At 40.4% G+C, this 21,847-nt stretch overlaps 1 protein-coding gene across 1 annotated transcript in view; it reads left to right on the plus strand.

The window, feature by feature from the left end:
• EPSTI1 (epithelial stromal interaction 1 (breast)) overlaps nt 1-21,847 on the plus strand; it is a 220,995-nt gene that overhangs the window by 121,986 nt on the left and 77,162 nt on the right. Inside the window, exon 7 of the mRNA XM_006884612.1 lies at nt 11,684-11,777. Coding sequence (XP_006884674.1) covers nt 11,684-11,777 — 94 coding nt within the window. The remainder of the gene's footprint in view (nt 1-11,683; nt 11,778-21,847) is intronic.

The following is a 21,847-nucleotide window of genomic DNA, read 5'->3' on the forward strand; positions in this document are numbered from 1 at the left end:
CTGGAGAAGGTTAAACCAAGCTACTTCTTGGAGGCAAGGATTCTGGGGCTTCATCTGACATACTTTGGACACGTTGCAAGGAGGGATGGGTCCTTGGAGAGGGACATCATGCTTGGGAGCGTGGAGGGACGGTGCAAGAGGGGAAGACCCTCTATGACATGGATTGATTCAGTGACTGGGGTAATTGGGATGGGTGTGTCAGAGGCAGTGTGACTGGCACAGGATAGAACAGGGTTTAGGGCTGTTGTACATAGGGTCGCTAGGAGTTGCAAATGACTCGACGGCACATAACAACAAGAACAACAACTGTTGAGCTAGAACCAACACATAACTGACCCCCTGGCAAGTTTTCAGAGGCAGTTAATTGCACAGGAGGGGATTGCCTATCCTGCTCCCTCAGTTCCTGTTGTTATGTGCCATCAAGTAGCCTGCAACTCATAGTAACCCTATGTATAACAGCTTTGAAGATTTCCCTGTCCCTGAGCAAGTTTTACTGACTCCAACACACCTATCACCATTGCCCCAGTTACTCTATCAGTCCATTTCAACCAGTGTCTTCCTATCCTGCGCTGTGCCTCTACCCTTCCAAACATGATGTCCTTCTCCAAGGACTGGTCCTTACTGGCTGTGTGCCCAAATTGTGTGAGATGGAACTTCAAAATCCTAGCTTCCAAGGAGAAACTTGGTTTCAATCTCTTCAAGACAGATATATTTGTTTTCTTGGTGGTCCATGGTATATTCAAGATTCTTCTCCAGCACTAAAACTCAAAGGCATCAATTCTTCTTCTGTCGTTCTTAGTAACTGTCCATCTCTCTGATGCATAGCAAGTAACTGTGAAGACCATAGCCTGAATCAGGCACACCTAGAGTGATGTCTCTAGACTGACATTGTTGTTTCTTGGTACTCTGGGGAGGTCTCTGACAGCAGATTTTTCTTTTGATTTCCTGACTGCTGATACCAACAGTGTTGATTATGGAGCCAAACAAGCTGTAACTGTTAACCTCAATGTCTTCTTCATCTATCATGATGCTACCAGTTGTTTCGGTTTGAATTTTTATATTCTTGATGTTGAGCTTCAATCTATTTTGAAGACTACAGTCCTTGACTTTCCGCAGCAAATGGTTCAAGTCCTCCTCAGTTTCAGAAAGCAAAGTTGTGCCATCTGCATAGCATAGGTTACTGATGAGTCTCCCACTAATCTTGATGCCACATTTATCCTCATAAAGCCCTGTTTCACAAATTATCTGTTCTGCCTATAGATTGAAAAGTTAGGGGGACAAGACACATAACTGACACACCTGTTTCCTAATTTTGAGCCGTGCAGTGTTTCCTTGCTCTATTCTAAGAATTGCTTCCTGGTCTGAGTATAGGTTTCACATGAGCAGAATCAAGTGTTCCGGGATTCCCATTCTCCCAAATATTAGCCACGATTTGTTGTGATTCACATAGTCAAATGCTTTTGATTAGTCAATGAAACACAGATAGACATTCCTCTGGTACTCTTTTTCTGCCAAGATCCATCTGACATTGGCATTAATATCTCTAGTGCCACAAACTCTTCTATACCCAGCTTGCATTTCTGATAGTTCCCTGTTGATGTACTCTTTAAGTCATTTTTGGATAATCTTTAGCAGGATTTTGCTTGTGTGTGGTATTAGTGATATTGTTTGATAATCTCCACACTCTGTCACCTTTGTTCAGAATAGGAATAAATATGGATCTCTTTGAGTCAATGAGCTGAGTAGTTGTCCTCCAGATTTCTTGACACAACCTGGTGAGCGTGTCTGGGGCAGCATCTGAATGTTGAAATATGTTAATTGGTGTTTCATCAATTCCTGAGGCCTAATTTTTTGCCAGTTCTGTCAAAGGAGTCTGCATTTCCTCCTTCATTACCTTTGCCTCTTGGTCGTATGTTGTTTCTTGAAATACTTCTGTATCAGCCAATTCTTTTTGATACAGTAACTCTGTATATTCCTTCCATCTTGTTTTAATGATTCCTGGATCATTCCATATGCTGACCATAGCAGAATACTTGGAATTCTTAAGTTGAAGCTTGAGTTTGTCCTTTGTTCCTTCAGCTAAGAAATACCAAATGAGTTCAGCTCTTTTGATTTTCTGACCTCAATCTCCTTGCACATTATACTATAATAATTTGCTTTGTCTTCTTGAGCTGCCCTTTGAAATCTTCTATTCATTTTCTTAACCTCTTTATTTCTTCCTTTTGTTTTGGATTTTTTGCACTTTAATACAATATTAAGAGTCTCCTCTGACATCCATCTTGGTCTTTTCTTCCTCCTCTATCTTTGTAATGACCTTTTGTATTCTTCATGGATGATATTCTTGATAACCTTCCACAGCTCATTTGGTCTTTTTTTTGTTTATTAGTGTTCAAAGCCTCAAACCTGTTCCTGAGATGGTTTTTAAATTCAGGTGCAATAGAGTCAAGATGAAATTTTTATTTCTGTGGATTTGATTTGACCTTTGCTAGTTTTAGTTTGTACTTGCATATGAGTAGTTGATGGTCTGTTCTACAATGAGCACCTGGCCTGATGTTGAACTTCAACTATTCCTTCCTCAGATGTAATTGTTCTGATTCCTGTGCATACTATCAGGTGTAATTCATATGTATACCCTATGTTTATGTTTCTTATAAAAGATATTTGCTATAAATAAATCATTCACTGTCCAGAATTTTATCATTCTATCTCCAGCCTCATTTCTGTCACCAAGTCCAGTTTTCTGACTACTGATTCTTCTTCCTGGTTTCAAACTTCTGCATTCCAGTCACCCATTATTATTAATGTATCTTGGTTGCATGTTTGATTGATTTCTGATTGCAAAAGTTATTAGAAATCATATATTTCTTCCTCTTTGGCTGTGGTTGTTGGCGCATAAAATTGAATAATAGTGCTATTAACAAGTCTTCCTTATATGTGTGTGGATATTATCCTGTCACTCATAACATTGTATTTCAAGGATAGATCTAGAAATGGCCTTTTTAACTATGAATGTGACCCTATTTTTTCCTCACCTTTTCATCTCTGGCATAGTAGAGCATATGATTGTCTGATTAAAAATGTCCCATACCAATCCATCTCATTTCACCAGCACCTACAATGTCAATATTTATGCCTTCCATTTCTTTCTTAACAATATCCAGTTTTCCTGCATTCATGTTTCTTACATTCCACGTTCCAATCATTAGTTCTGCTTATAACTGTTTCTCCTTGAGGCTTTAGGCTCCCAAATTTGAGGGTTCAGCCTCAGTTGTCATATAGATTAGTTTACTCTAAGTGTGCTCTATTGTACATAGCGTTTTTGAAGGCCTGTTATATTTCTGAAGTGGATGGCCAAAACTTCTTCCTAGTCTGTCTTAACTTGGATGCTTAGTTTTTGAACAATATCTGATAGAGAAGCATTTCACGGAAAGGATCAAATGAAAGACACTTCTCCTTATCAAATAACCACTACATTCAGTGCCCCCTCCACCACCTCCCATACATGTGTCTTGTCCCTTCCGTTTCCCTGCTACATCAGCATCCCTTGCACCCCTGCCTACATCATCTTGCACCTCTTTCCCCCAGCCACCCCTTGAAATGATGGCTTAGGCCACAAGTCACTCCTGTGATATGTTGTGTCTTGTACTACCTCTGGTCTCTCATGCTGATATCTGTCTTGTGTTTAGGAGGATTTAAGTTCAAATCCCATGTAACAGCTTCAGCAAAGGATTTTTGTCTGAGGCAGTACTGAGGAAAGGTTCCTGCCCCTCATGTAGTACATTATTTATTATATATTACATAATAAGTATCTAATGTCTTAATATAATATTCCCTCCCTTTATTTTTTATTTGTTATTATTTTTTTTTAATTTAGGTTGTTTATTTTTCATTTCAATGAACATCTACAGAGATTTTGGAATTCCATTCATTCATTGTTGCACCCTTCTGTTATTATTTATTGTCAAATATAAAGAGAACTTTTACTAGATGTGTCATCTTGAAGTTATCACTATAAATTATAGGTAATAATTTTACTAGCACAATATTTTTGTAAAGTTACCGTGTGTAAAATGCTTAAACTAGAGCTTGACACATCATAACTGCTATAGAAGTCCTGGATATTATTACTGTTGCTTTTGTTGTTTTTATTGTTCCTATTATCTGTGATATACATGTTTCTGCTGTTTGCTCTTTTTTCTGTTGGAGCATTTGTCTTTATATTTGATATATTTTATGTTTGTTTTATATTCTATATTCTGTTTTTATATTTATATAGAATGTTCCTTATGTACTCTATTAATTAACCCTTTAATTTTTCTCCCTGTTAGTATATAAATGTTTTCTGGGCTGTCTCAACTTATTTGAGGGAACTCTAGTGATGTAAAGCATTGTGCTGTTAACCCAGAAGACTGTAACTCACTGGCACGTCAAATCCCCCAGCAGCAGATCCTCAGGGGAAAGATGAGAAACCCTCTTCCATAAAAGACATGTTCAACCTCAGAAACTCAATGGAGGGTCAGCTGTGAGTTGGTTACGACTCGACGGCAGTCAGTCTGGATTTATCATCTTACAGTATTTCATCATTGTGTTTCCTGTGTTTACACACACACACACACACACATACACACACACTCTCTCTCTCTCTCTCTCTCTTTTTCTCTCAAAATAATAAATGAAATAGTATACTGTAGTGTTTGACAGAAATGTGAAATACAGTAAGATGAACTTTCTCCTGTCAGCTAAGGTAAACAAATTATCAGCTATTTATAAACATATTTGCAAATATATTTATTTGTCTATAATATGTATTTACAAATATATTTCTTTCTTTGTAAACAAGTTATCAGCTATTTCAGAATCCTCTTTTCATTAGGAAAGCTTTCCATTCCTTCCTTTTATCACTGATCGTAAAATTAAGAATAACACAAACTTCAACAGGTAGAATGCAAATCAGCGGGTCATAATCTGGTTTTGGATCCCAATGACCTACTACGGTTGTTTGTTAGACCCGCAAATTTTGGGCCCACAGTATGTCCAGAAGATTTGAAGGAGTTGCTGAGCTCTGTTCCATCACGAATGCTTGGTAATATGTGTAAAATCTGGGGCCTTGCTGGCCCATGTCTCTGCGAGGGCAGCTGCGGGCTGGGGTGAGGAGCTGCAGCAGGTCACTCCCTGGTTTGTGGAAGTCCCTCTGCCTCTCCCTGCTTTCCTTACATTGCCCTGACTGGCAGTAGTCCTGGGTCTGTGCTCCTGTTTCTCTCTCTCTAGCCAATTTTACACAAGCAGCAGCAAGTGAAGGCAACTATGTTCACCACTATCCCACCAAAAGTCATGCTGGCAGAGTAGGTTAAATGTTGGGCTGCTAACCAAAAGGTTGGCAGTTCAAATCTACCTGTTTCTCTCTGATGCAAAGACGAAGCAGTCTCTTCAAGTGAAGGTTTAGTGTCAGAAACCTGATGGTTTCAGACTCATTGGTACAGCCTTGGATATTGACTTGATGACAATTGGTTGATTAGAAGTAGCTGAGAGGAAATCCATCTCGTATGATCCCAGCAAGACAAAACAGACCTAAGGACAGCTTTGTTACTAGTATACTATTTTTCAAACTATCATCTCCTCTAATTATGGAGTTTAACTTTAAAATTGGTAGTTGTTATAATTGCATTATGTCTGCCCAAAATATGTGCTATCTGTCCCAACATTTATGCCTGTGGTTATAATCATATCTGGAAACGGTTTGTCTTTACTATGTTAATGAGCAGGACTAGTGTTGGGTGTATTTTGGATTACTCTTTTCTGGGATACAAAAAGAGATTAAACAATCAAGCAGAGAGAGTGAGAGATGCCAAGAGAGATTGTCCAGGGGCAGAAAAGCTCAGAAGAGATAAAGATTTTCATCCAGAGCAGACAAAGAGAGAGAACCTTCTCCTAGAGCTGACATGCTGAATTCAGATTTCCATCTAACTGGTCTTCAAGAAAATAGATTTCTGTTTGGGAAAGCCATCCACTTGAGATATTTCTGTTATAGAAACGTTGAAGAACTAAGATAGTTGTTAAATGCCACTGAGTCAACTCTGACTCATAGCTACCTCAAGAAAAACGCATCGAAACCTTGCCCTGTCTTGCACCCTCCTCACAATCTCCCACATGCTCAGGCCTGTTACTGTAGTCATGGTATAACCAGCTTATTAAAGGGTCTTCTTCTCTTTCACTGACCCTCTACTTTTCCAAACGTGATATCTTTTTCCAAAAACTGTCACTTCCTGACAACATGCCTGAAATATGTGAAACAACATTTTATCTTAACCTCTCAGGACCTTCCTGGTTGCGCGACTTCCAAGACCAGTTTGTTTGTATTTTGCAGTCAGTGGGATCTTCATTACTCTTCACCAGCTGCACAATTCAAAAGCTCTAACTTGTTGGTCTTCCTTATTCTGTGCCCCTTTCACATGCACACACAGCAATGGAAAATTCGGACCACAAGGACCTTGATCTTTGAATTGATATCCTTGCTCTTGAGCAACTTAATGAAGGCCTTAACATCAGATTTCCCCACATATCTTTTGATTTATTGACTGTTGCTTTTAAGGGTTTTGATTGTGGATCCAAGTAAAATGAAATAAATGGTTGGTAAGTTAATTCTTTTCTCCCTCTATCATGATGTTGCCTGTTGATCTAGTTATGAGCATTTTTACTTTCTTGATATTGAACTGTCTATAACCTAACACTTACCTGTTGATTTTCCTTACTCTGATGGCTTGTGCTTTGTTGTGATGCTAGAAACGATACTACAGATACTTAAAATATCAGCAAAGCATTTGACATACTATGATACATGGGTTCTTCCAGACTAAGACAAAGAAACAAGACTGCCATTCACTTCTGAAATAATAGGCCCTAGAGAAGCATATGAGTAGCTGGGGAACTAAGAATAGATTACAGCTTTTATTAGAATGTTCTGTGTTTTTCCATGGTTCAAAATTGGGGGTGGGTATTGCTGTTGAAGCAGTTCCAAGCCACAGTGACCTTCCACTGGGTTCTTCAGGCTGACCTTTCAGTTAGCGCCCTAATACATTGTGTGCTCTACCACCAGTCGAGGCTGTGGCTGACCAAGTTGAGAAAGATCTGTAGCATCTTGCAGCTCTCGTGTGATGAGTGACAGGTTGTTAAGTCTCAAACTCCTACAGTTTTAAGGGTTTGTCTTTTAGTTTTATTTTTTAAATTGTGCAAAAAATTTACTTTTATAATCATCTATGGTCATTTCTTCTAGATCCATCTTGAAGTACAACATTGTGAGTGACAGGATTATATCCATACGCTTACAAGACAGTCCAGTGAATACCACTATCATTCAGATATATGCACCAACAACCAGAGCCAAAGAAGAAGAAACAGATGATTTCTACCAACTTTTACAGTCAGAGATAGATCGAACATGCAATCAAGATGCATTGATAATAATGGGTGACTGGAATGCGAAAGTTGGGAACAGAGAAGAAGAATCAGCTGGAGATAGAATGATTGAATTTTGCAAAATCAATGACTTATTCATTGCAAATACATTTTATAAGAGACACAAACGCGGGTTATACACATGGACTTCACCTGATGGTATGCATAGGAATCAGATTGACTACATCTGTGGAAGGAACCGCTGGAGAAGCTCAATATCAACTGTGAAAACTAGGCCAGGGGCCGACTCGACGGCACAGAACAACAACAACAATGGCCATTTCATTGCTGTTGAGGTGGAACCAGCTCCTAGCTGATCCTGCAGGGAATTTTCTGTTCTTTGCTGTTATTTGCATCAGAGGAGATTGTTCATATTTATCTCTAGGAGTTGCCAGTGGATTTAAACTGCCAGCAAGATGCTGCCTTTAAATTAGCAGCGTGATTCCCTACCAGCTAGGCTACCAGAACTCCCGGGCTGTTCAAATGAACCAATAGATGCATTCTTTCCTATCTGGACCTTTCATGACCTCACGAGGTAAAGGGAATGGCCAGTTTTCGGTTAGTAGTTGATCAGAAACTGTTTGCTCCTCCCAGGTACAGAGGTTAGGATTTCAGCATACGCTTTGGGAGAATGTGACGGTGGAGTCAATGACTTGGTCCCCACTTGTATTCCTATGGCCATCGTGTGGCTCAGTCACTGTGCTTTAAACTATAACGTGGTGAAGCAGTGATGATGGTGAGTCTTGATATTGACAGGGAAGCAGCAGCAGCACCCATTGGACATTCATTCCTTTTGGAACTTGGCCGAAGGTCCCCTCCTTGCTTAACATCATGTTTTTCTCTCGTTCTTTCTCCTATGGTCTTCATTTAGCTGAGGATTTTCTGAAATCTCATTGGAACTTCTGGCAACTGTCTTCTTTGTATGCTTTTGACTGATGACTTCATAAAGCCCCAGGCAGTGGGGCAGCTTCTGGACTCTGTGGCTTCATTAGTCTCCTTGTCTGTTCAGGGCAAGATAAGCAGCCCCAGACAAATGGGACGGCTGTGAGTCTCAGCTCCTTGAGCCTTGGTTTCTTAGGGTTATGTAGGTTGCTGAACTTTTAGCTCCTCTCTTCCTGGCTCCAGCTTCTGACCTTGTTCAAGTGCCTTGTTCTGCTTTCTCCCTGAGTGATTATTCGAAGTAATGCTGGTGTTCCCTGTTACTCTAATTTTATTTATATTATTTTTCCCCCGCTGGATATCACTTGTTCTTTCAGAACATTTTGTTTTTTTCAGTGTCCATGTCTGAAAACACTCGAAGAATGGTACCTTAACACGAACAAAATCATAATGGGGAATGGAGAGGTAGGAGAAGGAAGGAGGCAGACAGGGAGCACACGGTGCACAAGTTGGTTCATCTCAAATCAGTCCTTGTTATGAGGTACTGGATTGTGCAGTGGAGAAAGGCTTATAATTTAATGAATGATCTAGAGAAGGGACAAAAGAAGTAGAAATGAATAAACAGAAAAATACAGTCAGAAGTAAGGCATAGGGAAAAATATTACGGTTCTTTGCTTGACACAAGGAGTCCTAGTAGTGCAAATGGTTAAGTGCCTGGCTACTGGCTGAAGTGTTGGCATTTCTGGAAACTAAGAGATCTTTTTTGTCCCTATCAATAACACGAAGTTGAAAAAAAGAATTATCACCGCTTCACATACCACATATTCAAGTGTAATGTTCTTCATGAAAGCATCCTTGCACAATGACATTTTGATTTGATTTTATACTATAACATATTCTTAACCTAATAACCTTCTTTTCTACGTAAGACACACTTGGTCATTATCCAAGGCACACTTGGTCATCATCCAATGGAAATCTAGGCCTCTGTGCAAAGGTACAATAAACAATAAAGAAGAAGAAAAGACCAAAATGGATGTCAGAAGAGACTCTGAATATTGCACTAGAGTACTGATAAGCCAAAGCAAAGGGGAGAAATCAAGAAGTTAAGGAGGTGAGTAGAAGATTTCAAAGGGTAGCTCAGGAAGATAAGGCAAAATATTATAATGAAATGTGCAAGGATCTGGAGTTGGAAAATCAAAAGGGTCAAATTTGCTTAACATTTCTTAAGCTGAAGGAACTAAAGAACAAATTCAAGCCATGAGTTGTAATGCTTAAGGATGCTATGGAGAGAATATTGAATGATTCAGAAAGCATTAAAAGGAGATGGAAGGAGTATACAGAGTCAAAGAATTGGCTGACACAGAAGAATTTCAAGAAACAACATATGAGCAAGTGACAATGGTGATGAAGGAAGAAGTTCAGGCTACTCTGAAGGACTTGGCAAAAAGTAAAGCCCCAAGAATTGATGGAATACCAATTGACATGTTTCTGCAAACAAATGCTGCCCTGGATGTACTCACCAAGTTGTGCCAAGAAATCTGGAGGACAAACTACTTGGCCAACTGACTGGAAGAGATCCATATTTATTCCCATTCCAAAAAAAGGTGACCTGAAAGAGTGTGGAAATTACTGAACAATATCACTAATATAACATGCAAATAAAATTCTGCAGAAGGTTATTAAAAAATACTTAAACTCTGTATCAACAGAGAAATACCAGAAATACAAGCTGGGTTTAGAAGAGGTTGTGACACTAAAGACATCACTGTCAATGTCAGATGGATCTTGCAGAAAGCAGAGAGTACCGGAAGAATGTCTGTGTTCCATTGACTTTGCAAAGGCATTTGGCTGTGTAGATCACAACAAATTGTGGCTAACCTTGAGGAAAATGTGAATCCCAGTACATTTGATTGTGCTTATGTGACACCGATACTTGGACCAGGAAGCAGCTATCAGAACAGAGCAAGGAAACACTGCATGGTTCAAAATCAGGAAAAGAGTTTGTCAGGGATGAATCCTATCCTCACACATTTTCAATCTGGATACAGAATAGATTATTCAGGAAGCAGGACTTTATGAGGAGGAGTGTGGCTTCAAGATTGGAGGAAGACTCATTAACAACCTACAATATACAGATGACACAACCTTGCTTTCTGAAATGGAAGAAGACCGGAAGCATTTGCTGCAAAAGGCCAAGGGCTGTAGTCTTCAATATGGATTGAAGCTCAACATCAAGAAGACAAAGATTCTCACCACTGGGCCAATTGGCAGCACCATAATAGATGGAGAAGAGATTGAGGTTGTTAGCAATCACAGCTTGCTCAGATCCACAGTCAACATTCTTGGCCTCAGCATTCAGGAAATCAAAAGGCTAATTGCATTGGGAAAATCTGCTGTAATGGACCTCCCCAGAGTTCTGAATAGCAGTGATGTTAGTCTAGAGAAAAATGTTTGCCTAATCCACTCCATGTTCTTCTCAGTTACTTGTTATGCTTCAGAGAGTTGGACAATGACAAAGGATGACAGAAGAAGAATAGATGCCTTTGAGTTGTGGTGCTGGAGAAGTCTTGAACATATCATGAACTGCCAAGAAAACACATCAGTCTGTCTTGGAGAAGGTGAAACCAAGTCTCTTCTTGGAGGATAGGATTTTGAAGCTCTGTATCACATACTTTGGGCACTTGGCTAGGAGAGACTGGTCCTTAGAGAAGGACATCATTCTCAGAGAGACAGCACAGGAGAGGAGACTCTTGATGAGATGGATTGATATTGTATCTAGGTTTATGGGGGTTGGTGTGTTGGAATTAGTGAGACTGGTTCAGGACAGGGCCGGCTTCAGAGCTGCTGTGCATAGGGTCACTATGAGTCACAGGCAACTCAATGGCATATAACAACAATAACATACTATATTGGTTGTTTTTTATTTAAGTCTCATGTTTAGAGTCAATAAGACCTTAGGAAGGGCCTTTGTATTTAAAAATTGGTTGTTAATATATTTTGGAGGAACATTCTCCTAAGTGGCACAGCATATCTGTCAATATGCTGTACTGAGGTAATCTGGGGTTGCTACCATTCTGAACCTTGTGTCAGATTCCATAATACTTACCCATGATGGACAGTGTTTGGTGAAACTCCCAGTGTAAAAGAGGTTTGGAAGCAGGAGTGGCATCTATGTCCTGAAAAGCATGCTCCTGGAAACTGTGTAAACTTTGATAAATACTGATGGTTGGGGAAGGGTTTCAGGCCTTTTGTTTATAGGTCACTATGAGTCATGCTCTACTTAACAGCAATCAACAACAACATGTATATTTTCAGTGAAAGCACTAACACCTATTTGTTTTCTTGGTAGCAAAACTGCTGAGTTCTTGAGCCAACTGAGTACAGAGCTGCCAACCAGAAGCTCCTGTCAGATTGCTAATCATGACCCGCAGGCCTCAACATGGGTAAGTGGAATGCTAAGCAGGGTACTATCTTGAACACTTATTTTTTTTTAATAATCATACTAATGTATCTTTATCTATAACACAAAACGTGTGCCATGTCAACTATTTTGATGTGTAAAATTCAGTGACATTGACTATATTGCAATCATCACATGTATAATTTTCTAAATGATTCCACCACCATTGATGGCCACTCAGTCTGAGAGCTTTTAAATAATGTCTTTATGGAATGAAAATGAGGCCACAGAGTGACCTGTGTAGAGTGCAATAGTAGGATGAAAATAAATGACTTGATGAGAAGCTGTGGCCTAAAATAAAACGTGATTGTATTTTATACAACGGGATTATATTTGCAACATGGACACCTGAATTAACCACAGTTCTGAAAAGCTCCTTTATCTCACTCACAGCCCCCCAAGTTAATAGAATTAATATATTAACAGTTTCTAATTCAGGTTGGCTGCGGGATACAATGTCTCAGTCCAGGCAGCTTCTCAAGCATGGTTTTAGGCCCTTGACCTTTAGCCTCACCATTTAGATCTGTTTTACAAATTGTCCTTGGTCCTGCCAGTTAGGGCATCTTCCCTCAGTCCTCCAACAAGCTTGGGCGAAGGCCCCTGGCTCTGGCTCTATGGGGCAGCCATCCCAAGTCAGCTCTGGCTCCTGTTGGCCTCTGGTTCTCTGCTGAGGCTGCTGTTGCTCATCCTCCACTCCCTTCCATGTCTATGGTGTTTATCAGGGAAATCAAAAGGCTATAATTCACATTGGCAGCTCAGTCAGGACAGCTTCTGAAATGCACCCACATGCACCTCGGCCTTCAGCCCCATGGCTTTAGGCCTGTGTCACAAATCTCTTACTCCTGCCATTATGGCCTCTCCTTCTCCAATCCTCCAACAGACTTGGGTAAAGGAGCCTAGCTCTGGTTCTGTGTGATAGCAGTTCAAAGTCAGCTCTGTCTCATGGCAGATTTCTGGTTCGCTGCCGCAGCTGCTTCTACTGTGAGCCCCAATCTGACTGGTGCAGGAATCATTGACCATGAAGGGTGCACATTCTGCATTCGCTGCTTCTTGGTCGGTGGTGAGATTCTCAATTTATACTGCTGAATCCATTTAATTTAACGGCAAGACTAGCCAATCCCCTTGTGAATAGACCAACACACCTCTTTTACATCTCCCCACCCATTATGTTGCAAAGTCAAACTCAATGACTAGAAAAGCTATTTTGAACAATGAAACCACGACATCACAATGGCCCTGGCTTTTCTAGCCACTACTCTTTTTATTTAAAGAATTAAATTTCCCATCTTATTAATAACTGTGTTTATGAAAGTGTGTAAGCCATCTATGTAATTCATGTTTTATGCCTCAATATTCCCATTTGGAATAGCCAATTTCTAATTTGTCCATCCCTATCAAACCAGTACTCTGAGGAAACAAGCATGTCCCTTTTGCAGAAGAATCTTCTGTTCAGTTTGATAACTTTGAGCATCTGTATCTACAAGCAAAGTCCAGTCCAGAGCAACACTAGCTCACAGGATGAAACATCTTCTTTACGCCTGGTTGGGTTCTGATCAACTCATCTCCAGCCATCCATGGTTAGGTCTAAATGAGCATCAGCTGCAAACTCAGGAGTCCACACTTCTTCCTGCATTCCAGAGCAGATGGTCACATCATTCAGCATTAGCCCCCACATGGGGCCAAGTCAACAAGCTGGGGAGACAAAGAGTTTGAAATTCCATTTCACACACTTTGAGCATGTTGCCAGGAGGGTCCAGACCTTGGAGAAAGACATCATACTTGGAAAGGTAGAGGGTCAGCACAGGAGAGGAAGACCCTGGATGAGATGCACTGACACAGTGACTGTGGCAATGGGGACAGATGCATTAGGGACAGTGAAGTTGGCTCAGGATAGGTCAAAGTTTGTTGTTGTTGTTGTTATGTGCTGTCAAGTCGCTTGTGACTCATAGAGACCCTATGTACAAGAGTCCTAAACCCTGTTCTATCCTGTGCCAGCCTCACCCCAATCATAGAATCGATCCATCTCATTGAGGGTCTTCCTATCCTGCACTGTCCCTCCACCCTCCCAAGCATAATGTCCCTCTCCAAGGACCGGTCCCTCCTTGCAACATGCCCAAAGTATGTCAGATGAAGCCTCAGAATCCTTAAGTTCACGGAGCAGCCCGGCTTCACTCTCTCCAGGACAAACCTGTATGTTATCCTAGCAGTCCATGGTCTATTCAACACTCTTCTCCAGCACCACAGCTCAAAGGCATCAATCCTCTTTCTGTCACCCTTAGTCACTGTCCAACTCTTATTTATTTATAGGGTCACTATGAGTTGTAGTCGATGACACATAACAACAACCGTGATAGAAGCATGTTGGAGAGGACATGAGAGAGGATGTTGGAGAGAGGTGGGAATGCTTATATGCTTTTGGTAGGATTGTAAAGTGGTACGATCACTCTAGAAGACACTTTGCTGTTTCTTAAAAATCCTACACACAGGAACTCCATATGACCCCGCTATTCCACTACCATGAAAATTGGAACTGAGACACAAATGGATATTTGTACACCAATGTTTTTAGCAGCATTATTCACCATTGTAAGAACATGGAAACAGCCCAAATGTCCAACTACAACTCTATGGATTGAGAAATTTTGGTACACACAGTGTACCAAAACACAGTGTTAATACTATGCATCACTCAGAAGCAATGATTTTGAAAAATACTACATAACTTGGGAGAGAATGGAGACCATTATTCTGAGTGAACTAACTCAATCTCATAAGGACAAATACTCATTAAGCCATTATTGTAAAAATAGAAGGATGACTAATAAAACATGTATGGAGACCCAAAGGTGAAAGGAGTGGAATGGGTAGGGCTGAAATAACAGAGTTTCACAATTTTGTAGGTGGAGGAAGGAGGAAATGGGAAAGATTCAATGGGAACCTGGAAAGACAGGGTAATGGTGGGCATAGTCTAATGGTGATGAATTTTTTCCCAGTTTTTTTTATTATTATTTTTAATGAAAATTTACAGAGACTTTGGATTCCATTAATTCATTGCTGCACTTTTCTCCCTGCCCACTCTTCCCCTCCCAGTTCACTCTTATCTTTGTAAAGTAAAAGAAAAATTCTTTCATTGTCTTACAGTCCCACCCCCTAGGTCCACTCCCCTATGCAGCCTTCGCTCTGGACTCCTGTCATGACAATAATACCTAATCACATATTCCTTTTAAATGGTTTTGTCTCTCATCTGTTCAATGCAGTACATATTATTGATCCCATCTTTCTCAGTCTCAAAACATAACGGGAATGTTTGTGTGAAACACAATGTGAATGAATAAGAGTGTGAAACATCGTATGTATGAACTTTGTAAGTAAACCAATATAAAATAAAAATATTTAAAATCTCTAAATAGGCCTTTCATTGGGCAAATCTGCTGTTAATAATGTCTTTAAAGGCTCAAGAGCAAGGATGCCACTTTAAAGACTAAGGTCCACCTTTCCAAAGTCATTGCATTTTCAGTTGGTTCATATGGGTGTGAAGTTTGGACAATGAATAAGGAAGACCAAAGAAGAACAGATTCCTTTGACTTGTGGTGTTAGGGAAGAGTATTGAACATATCATGGGCTGACAATAGAGCATGCAAATTTGTCTTGGAAGAAGTACAACCAGAGTTAGGCAAGGATGGCGGAACTTCACCTCACATACCCTAGAGACCTGTAGTCAGGAGGTGGCAATCCTTAGAAGGACATCATGATGAGAAAAGTAGAGCGTCAAGTAAGACAGTAAGACCTTCAATAAGATGGATTAGAAGAGTGACTGCAATAAGCTTGAGCATGGTGAAGATCGATGAGAATGGCACAGATTGGGCAAAACTTCAGTTGTTTTTCATAACTATGAGTCATAGTTGACTTGAAAGCAACTAATAACAATATGAATTATCTTGAGTTGCATTCATTTTTTTTTGTCTTAAAAAAACCCAAACCACCCACTTACATGAGCACTCAAGGATGTGAGTGAATGTGTGTGTGCACGCACACATGTGTATATAAAAGAAACCAGTTCCTAAGAGTGGTAACACCTGAGCTAAACTATGAAAGCTGAATCAGTAAGGTAGAGATGAACATTCAACATGTCAGAAGAAATCAAGGGACAAAAAAGATAAAAAGACAATAAAAATGAGACTTGTGTTGAAGAACCACAGATTTGTGTAGCTGGAATATAAAATAATGAACTGGAAGCCTGGAGAAGTAGGCAGAAGCTCCAGAGATGGACTGCTAGCACTTGGGTGGGACATTTAGTTGTGTGGATTCTCTTGGGCACTGTTGGTTACTTACCATCTCTATCACCTGGGCACTAAATGCTACTAGCACATTCTAGACTCTGTGACCTAAAATAAAATGCCCCACAAACTTCCCCACAACTTCAATGAATCTGATGGTGCCCTGACAAAACACCAAGGATCTCTGAACTTTTTGCATCACATTGAAGAACTTGGATCTCATTCTTTAAGTACTGGAAAGGTATTGAAAAGTTTTAAACAGAAAAGGTTCAAGGCCAAAAATGTATTCTAGCTAGATCAAACTCATCACATGTGAAACATGGATCTAAAGACATAGAGAAGCCTAGAGGCCTTGAGGGAGTGTAAATATTTGTGTGAAAGATGAAGATTTTACAGAAGGGTGACTAAAGAATAGAGATAAAGGTACATATCTGAATGATGCTTAGAGGGTAAAACGGGCAGGATTTGGTGGTGGTTAGCTGTTGTCACATAGTTAACTCATGCACAATGGAACAAAACAATGCCCGATCCTGTGCCATCCTCTTGTGTACCATCGAGTCAGAAGTGACCCATAGATGACCCTCTGGCCGGTTTTCAGAGGCAGTTAATTGCATGGGAGGAGATTGCCCATCCTTCGCCCGCAGAACGGCTTGTGGCCTTGAACTGTGTCCTTTCAGGATTGCAGCACAGCTTCTTGCCTCTAGGCCACCAGAGAGCTCCCTAATGATTGGGAATTGAACCATTGTAATCAGAGTTTTCACTGACTGATTTTGGAATTAGATTATTATTTCTTTCTAGTTTGGAAACTCTGCCAAAATCTGTTGTTTTGAAACCTATAAGCCCTGTTTCAGACTGGGTGGTTATCTATGCATGAGTTGCATTGACTGATAATCGAAATTGGGCCTCTTTTTTAGAAGGCAAGAGTTCTGGCTAACTGGAGACAGGAAGTATAGGTGATTGAGGATAACTGTGGGGATGATTTGTGATAAAAATAAAGAACAGGTTACATTTTTCTGAATTCTTAGATAATCTAGGGTTTGGGCAAATAGTAAATATTAGTTGTTAGAGAAATTGTATCTCCCCCCACCCCTTACCTTGTTTCTCTTTAGTACCACATCTTTTAAAAAAAAAATTGAAAAGACATTTGGACACTCCTTGGGAAAGGTCATTATACAGTCATTTATAAACCTGTATCTAGTCTTCATTTTTCATTCCTTTCTCTGCTTCTAATATAGAGTGCCAAATTGCAGTTGATCAGTGTGGTTTGATCCAAGTTGTACCAATCGAAGCCTGCTGTCTCTGCCCACTCATGGCAAGGCTCTGGGGAAAGGGTTAGACACTGTTGGTCCTGGTGCTAAGTCGCATGTAGGTGACACACTTTGCATTGGTCTGGATTTCCTTATGACTTTGAGGAGGACAGGGAGGACCTGAGTTGGGTAATTTTGCCCAGTGGGTTTGTGGGCAGGCTGCCAAGGTCGTCTTATTTTCTGTGTGGGGGTTTTATGCCTCAGCATGATTTGAAACACCTGGCAGGGCTGTGTGTGCTTGCCCTATTTATTATAGCTCATTTCTTCAATTTAACAAGCTTGTCCTGAATTTTAATATTGTCATCCAAAGCCCGAGCAAAGCCTCCCTGAGCTGCATTTTTGGTGCATTGATTAGTGCATTAGTCACACATTCCTCAGAGCTATTAATAGACTATCTGGAGCAGGATGGGACCCAGGACGCCCCCTTAGGAGTCATGTGCAATTGCTGCTCTCAGTTTGAAGCCAAACTATTAATAATTTGTCGATGTTCAATACCTTTAATTGGCTTTTTATCCATATTATGCTCTTCTCATTCTGTCTAATCCTTATGCATGGGACTCCTTGAAGAATGCTCGGTGGAGCCATCTCTACTGCTTTACTGAAGTCACATATGCCCACTGCCTTTTAGTGAAGTATCTGCTGAAAGAAGATGCCTGCCTTAGCGACAAGGAAAGACATGATCATTGTATGACACTGTCTACATGGCTGGGGATGAGTGCTATAAGGGTCAAAGTTTTAGAATTGAAAGAATTTTATTACATATTGCAGCTTTGTAAAGACATTCGATCTTTTGCAGTTTTCTTAATATGAATCTGCAATCAGTAAATGGAAATTTAATAAGTCTTCTATGTCCATCAAAAAGACAAGCAGAAAACTCTTTTAGGTGTTATAGGAGAAGACTTCAGACAAAAGATACAGTGTTTCCTTACACACAGATTGTGTTGTTTTCTGACAGGAATACATGTACGTATGTGTAAGTATAGGTGCAGCTAGAAGTATTAGCGTCATCATATCCTTCTCGGTTATTATCACTGAAAATTTTAAGGCCCATATTGAATGGTTTCCAGCCTATGTTTTAACTAATCCTGATCTATCCAAGTCATAATTGTATACCAAAAATTTTATGCATGTATGTGTATGTATGTATACATACGTGTTTGTGTGTGTGTACAGATAGCTAGACAGTTAAACATAGGGCACATGAGTAATTCCCGATGATGCAGTGATTAAACACTCACACACTAACCAGGTCAGCCATCTGAACTCAACACCAGGAAAATGTGGCAGTCTGCTTCTGTAAAGATTATAGCTTCAAATACCCTATGGAGCCATTTCATTCTATCCCATAGGGTCACTATGAGCTGGAATTGTCTTAATGGTAGTGAATTTAGGCATATGTATGTATGCTGTTCTTCGTGCTGTTAAATAGTTGGAAATGACTCATAGCTGACTCTCCAGCAAGGGTTTTATTAAGATTATTATTATTATTATTCTTGTTAATTTTAATGAAAGTATACAGAGACTTTGGATTTCCATTCATTCATTGTTGCACTTTTCTCCCTGCCCACCCCTCCCACCCACTAGTCCTCTCTTCTCTTTGAAAAGTAAAAGAAAAACTCTTTTATTGTTATACAATCCCTCCACCCAAGTCCACTTCACTATGCAGCCTTCATTATGGACTCCTGTAATGACAATAATATCTAATCATATATATCTTTTGATTTCTAACTCTCTGATGCATAACAAGTGATTGCAAAGACCATGACCTGTATTAGACGCACCTTAGTCTCCAGAGAGACACTGTTGCTCTTCAGTACTTTGGAGAAGTCCCTAACAGCAGAATTTCCCATCGCAATACGTCTTTTAATCTCCTGGCTACTGGTGCCAAGAGTGTTGACTGTGGAGCCAAGCAGACTGAGGCTGTGAACAATCTCAATCTCTTCACCATCCACCCTGATGCTGCCAATTGGTCCAGTGGTGAGAATCTTTGTCTTCTTGACATTGAGCCTCAATCCATATTGGAGGCTGCAGTCCTTGACCCTCTTCAGCAAGCACTTGAGGTCCTCCTCACTTTCCGCAAGCAGGGTTTTGTCATCTGCATATTGCAGATTGTTGACAGATCTTCCACCAATGTTGACCCCACATTCCTCCTCATAGAGCCCAGCCTACCGGATAATCTGTTCTGCATACAGGTTGAAAAGGTATGGAGACAGGACACATCCCTGGCGCATGCCCTTCTCAATTTTGAACCATGCAGTGTTTCCTTGCTCTGTTCTGATGACTCTCTTTTAGTCCAAGTATAGGTTTCTCATTAGCATGATCAAGTATTCTGGGATTCCCATTCTTGTCAGAGTCAGCCACAGTTTGTTATGATCAACACAGTCAAATGCCTTTGCATAGTCAATGAAACACAGATATACAAGGAGAATTGATGCCTTTGAGCTGTGGTGCTGCAGAAGAGTATTTAGGGTACCATGGATTGCTAGGAAAACAAACAGATTCATCCTGGAAAGGGTCAATCCGGGCTGCTCCTTGGAGGCAAGGATTCTGAGGCTCCATCTAACATACTTTGGACATGTTGTAAGGAGGGACCAGTCCTTGGAAAGGGACATCATGGTTGGGAGGGTGGAAGGATGGCACAGGAGGGGAAGGCCCTCTATGAGGTGGATTGATTCAGTGATTGGGGCAATTGGGATGGGTGTATCCGAGATAGTGCAATTGGCACAGGACAGAGCGGAGTTCAGGGCTGTTGTACATAGGGTTGCTATGAGTCACAAGTGACTTGATGGCACATAACAACAACAACAACAACAACAACAACAATATCCCTTTTAAACAATTCTCTCCCTCATCTGTTTCAATACACTATACATAATTTCTCCCATCTTTCTTGGTCTCCCCCCAACCTCATTGTCAGTCCTGTTTTACAACGGTGGCACTATGTAGTATTTGTCCTTTTGTGATTGAGATATTTCACTCAGCATAATGTCTTCCAGGGTCACCCATTCTGTATAATATTGCATGAGTTCCTTGTTTTGCAAAGCAGCATAGTATTCCATTGTGTAAATATACCACAGCTTCTCTATCCATTCGTTTGTTGTTGGGCACTTAGGTTGTTTCCAACTCTTTGCTATTGTGAACAAAGCCATGATAAACATGGGTGTGCATATATCTGCTTGGGCAGCAGTTATGGTTTCTTTGGGGTTTATTCCCAGTAGTGGAATTGCTGGGTCAAATGGTATCTCTATTTGCAACTTTTTGAGAAAGTGCCATACTGCCTTTCACAGTGGTCACACCATTTTACATTTCTACCAATAGTAAATAAGGGTTCCAGTTTCTCCACAACCTCGCCAGCATTTGTTGTTTACTATTCTGTTAAATTTTGCTATTCTTACTGGGGTGAGATGATATCTCACAGTTGTTTTCCACCAAGATTTTTAGGGGTTTTAAATCACATGGGAGAAAATGGCTCATCTTTCTTCCCTGGGACAGCTGTGGATTTGAATCATATGCTTTTGGGTGGGCAATGCAAATCCTTAACAATTAAGCCACCAGTGCTCAATACACACATACACACACATATACATGTTGTTGTTGTGTACCATAGAATTGGACCTGTCCCATAGCTGACCGTCTGGCAGGTTTTCAGAGGAAGTCAATTGCACAAAAGGAGATTGCCCATCCTTCTCCCACAGAGCAGCTGGTGGCCTTGAATCACATATCTTCGGGATTGCAGTGTAGCTTCTTGCCTCTAAGCCACATATACATATACACGTATACATATATACACACTGTCATACTGTGCTGGCTTTTATGTGATGAAGGAAACTATACCACAGGTATTTCCAATACCAGCAGAAAGCACCAAAAGATGCAATGTTTACTCACACATTGATTTGTGTCATTTTCTGACAGGAATATGTGAATGTGTGTATGAGTAAGTTGTAGGTACAAGTAGAAAGTTTATGCATGCAAAATTTTGCTGGAGTTAAATTGAAAAAGAACGTTTATACCAGCTTATTGATAGGACACTGCCCGAAATCCAAGCCAGATTCAGAAGATGTGCGTTAAGGTTATCATTGCTAATGCTAGATCAATTTTGACTGAAAGCAGTATGAGAAAGAGAATAGATGGGCTATAAGAATAAATGTGTTGATCTTTTTTTTTTTTTACTACACAAAGGCATCCAACTTTGTGGATCATAACAAATCTTCTTTGTGGATATTATTGTGAAGAAACAGAATTCTAGAACACTTAGCTGTATTCGCGTAGAAGCTGTTCACAGACTGAGGTCTATGCACAGAACAAGGGGTTGTTGTTGTTGTTGTTATGTGCCGTCGAGTCGCTTGCAACTCATAGCAACCCTATGTACAACAACCCTAAACTCTGCTCTGTCCTGTGCCAATCGCACTGTCTCTGACACTCCCATCCTGATTATCCCAGTCACTGAATCAGTCCACATCATAGAG

The sequence above is a fragment of the Elephantulus edwardii genome, unplaced genomic scaffold (genome assembly GCF_000299155.1).
Source record: "Elephantulus edwardii isolate Elephantulus edwardi_28Jun2011 unplaced genomic scaffold, EleEdw1.0 scaffold00036, whole genome shotgun sequence".
NCBI lineage: Eukaryota > Metazoa > Chordata > Mammalia > Macroscelidea > Macroscelididae > Elephantulus > Elephantulus edwardii.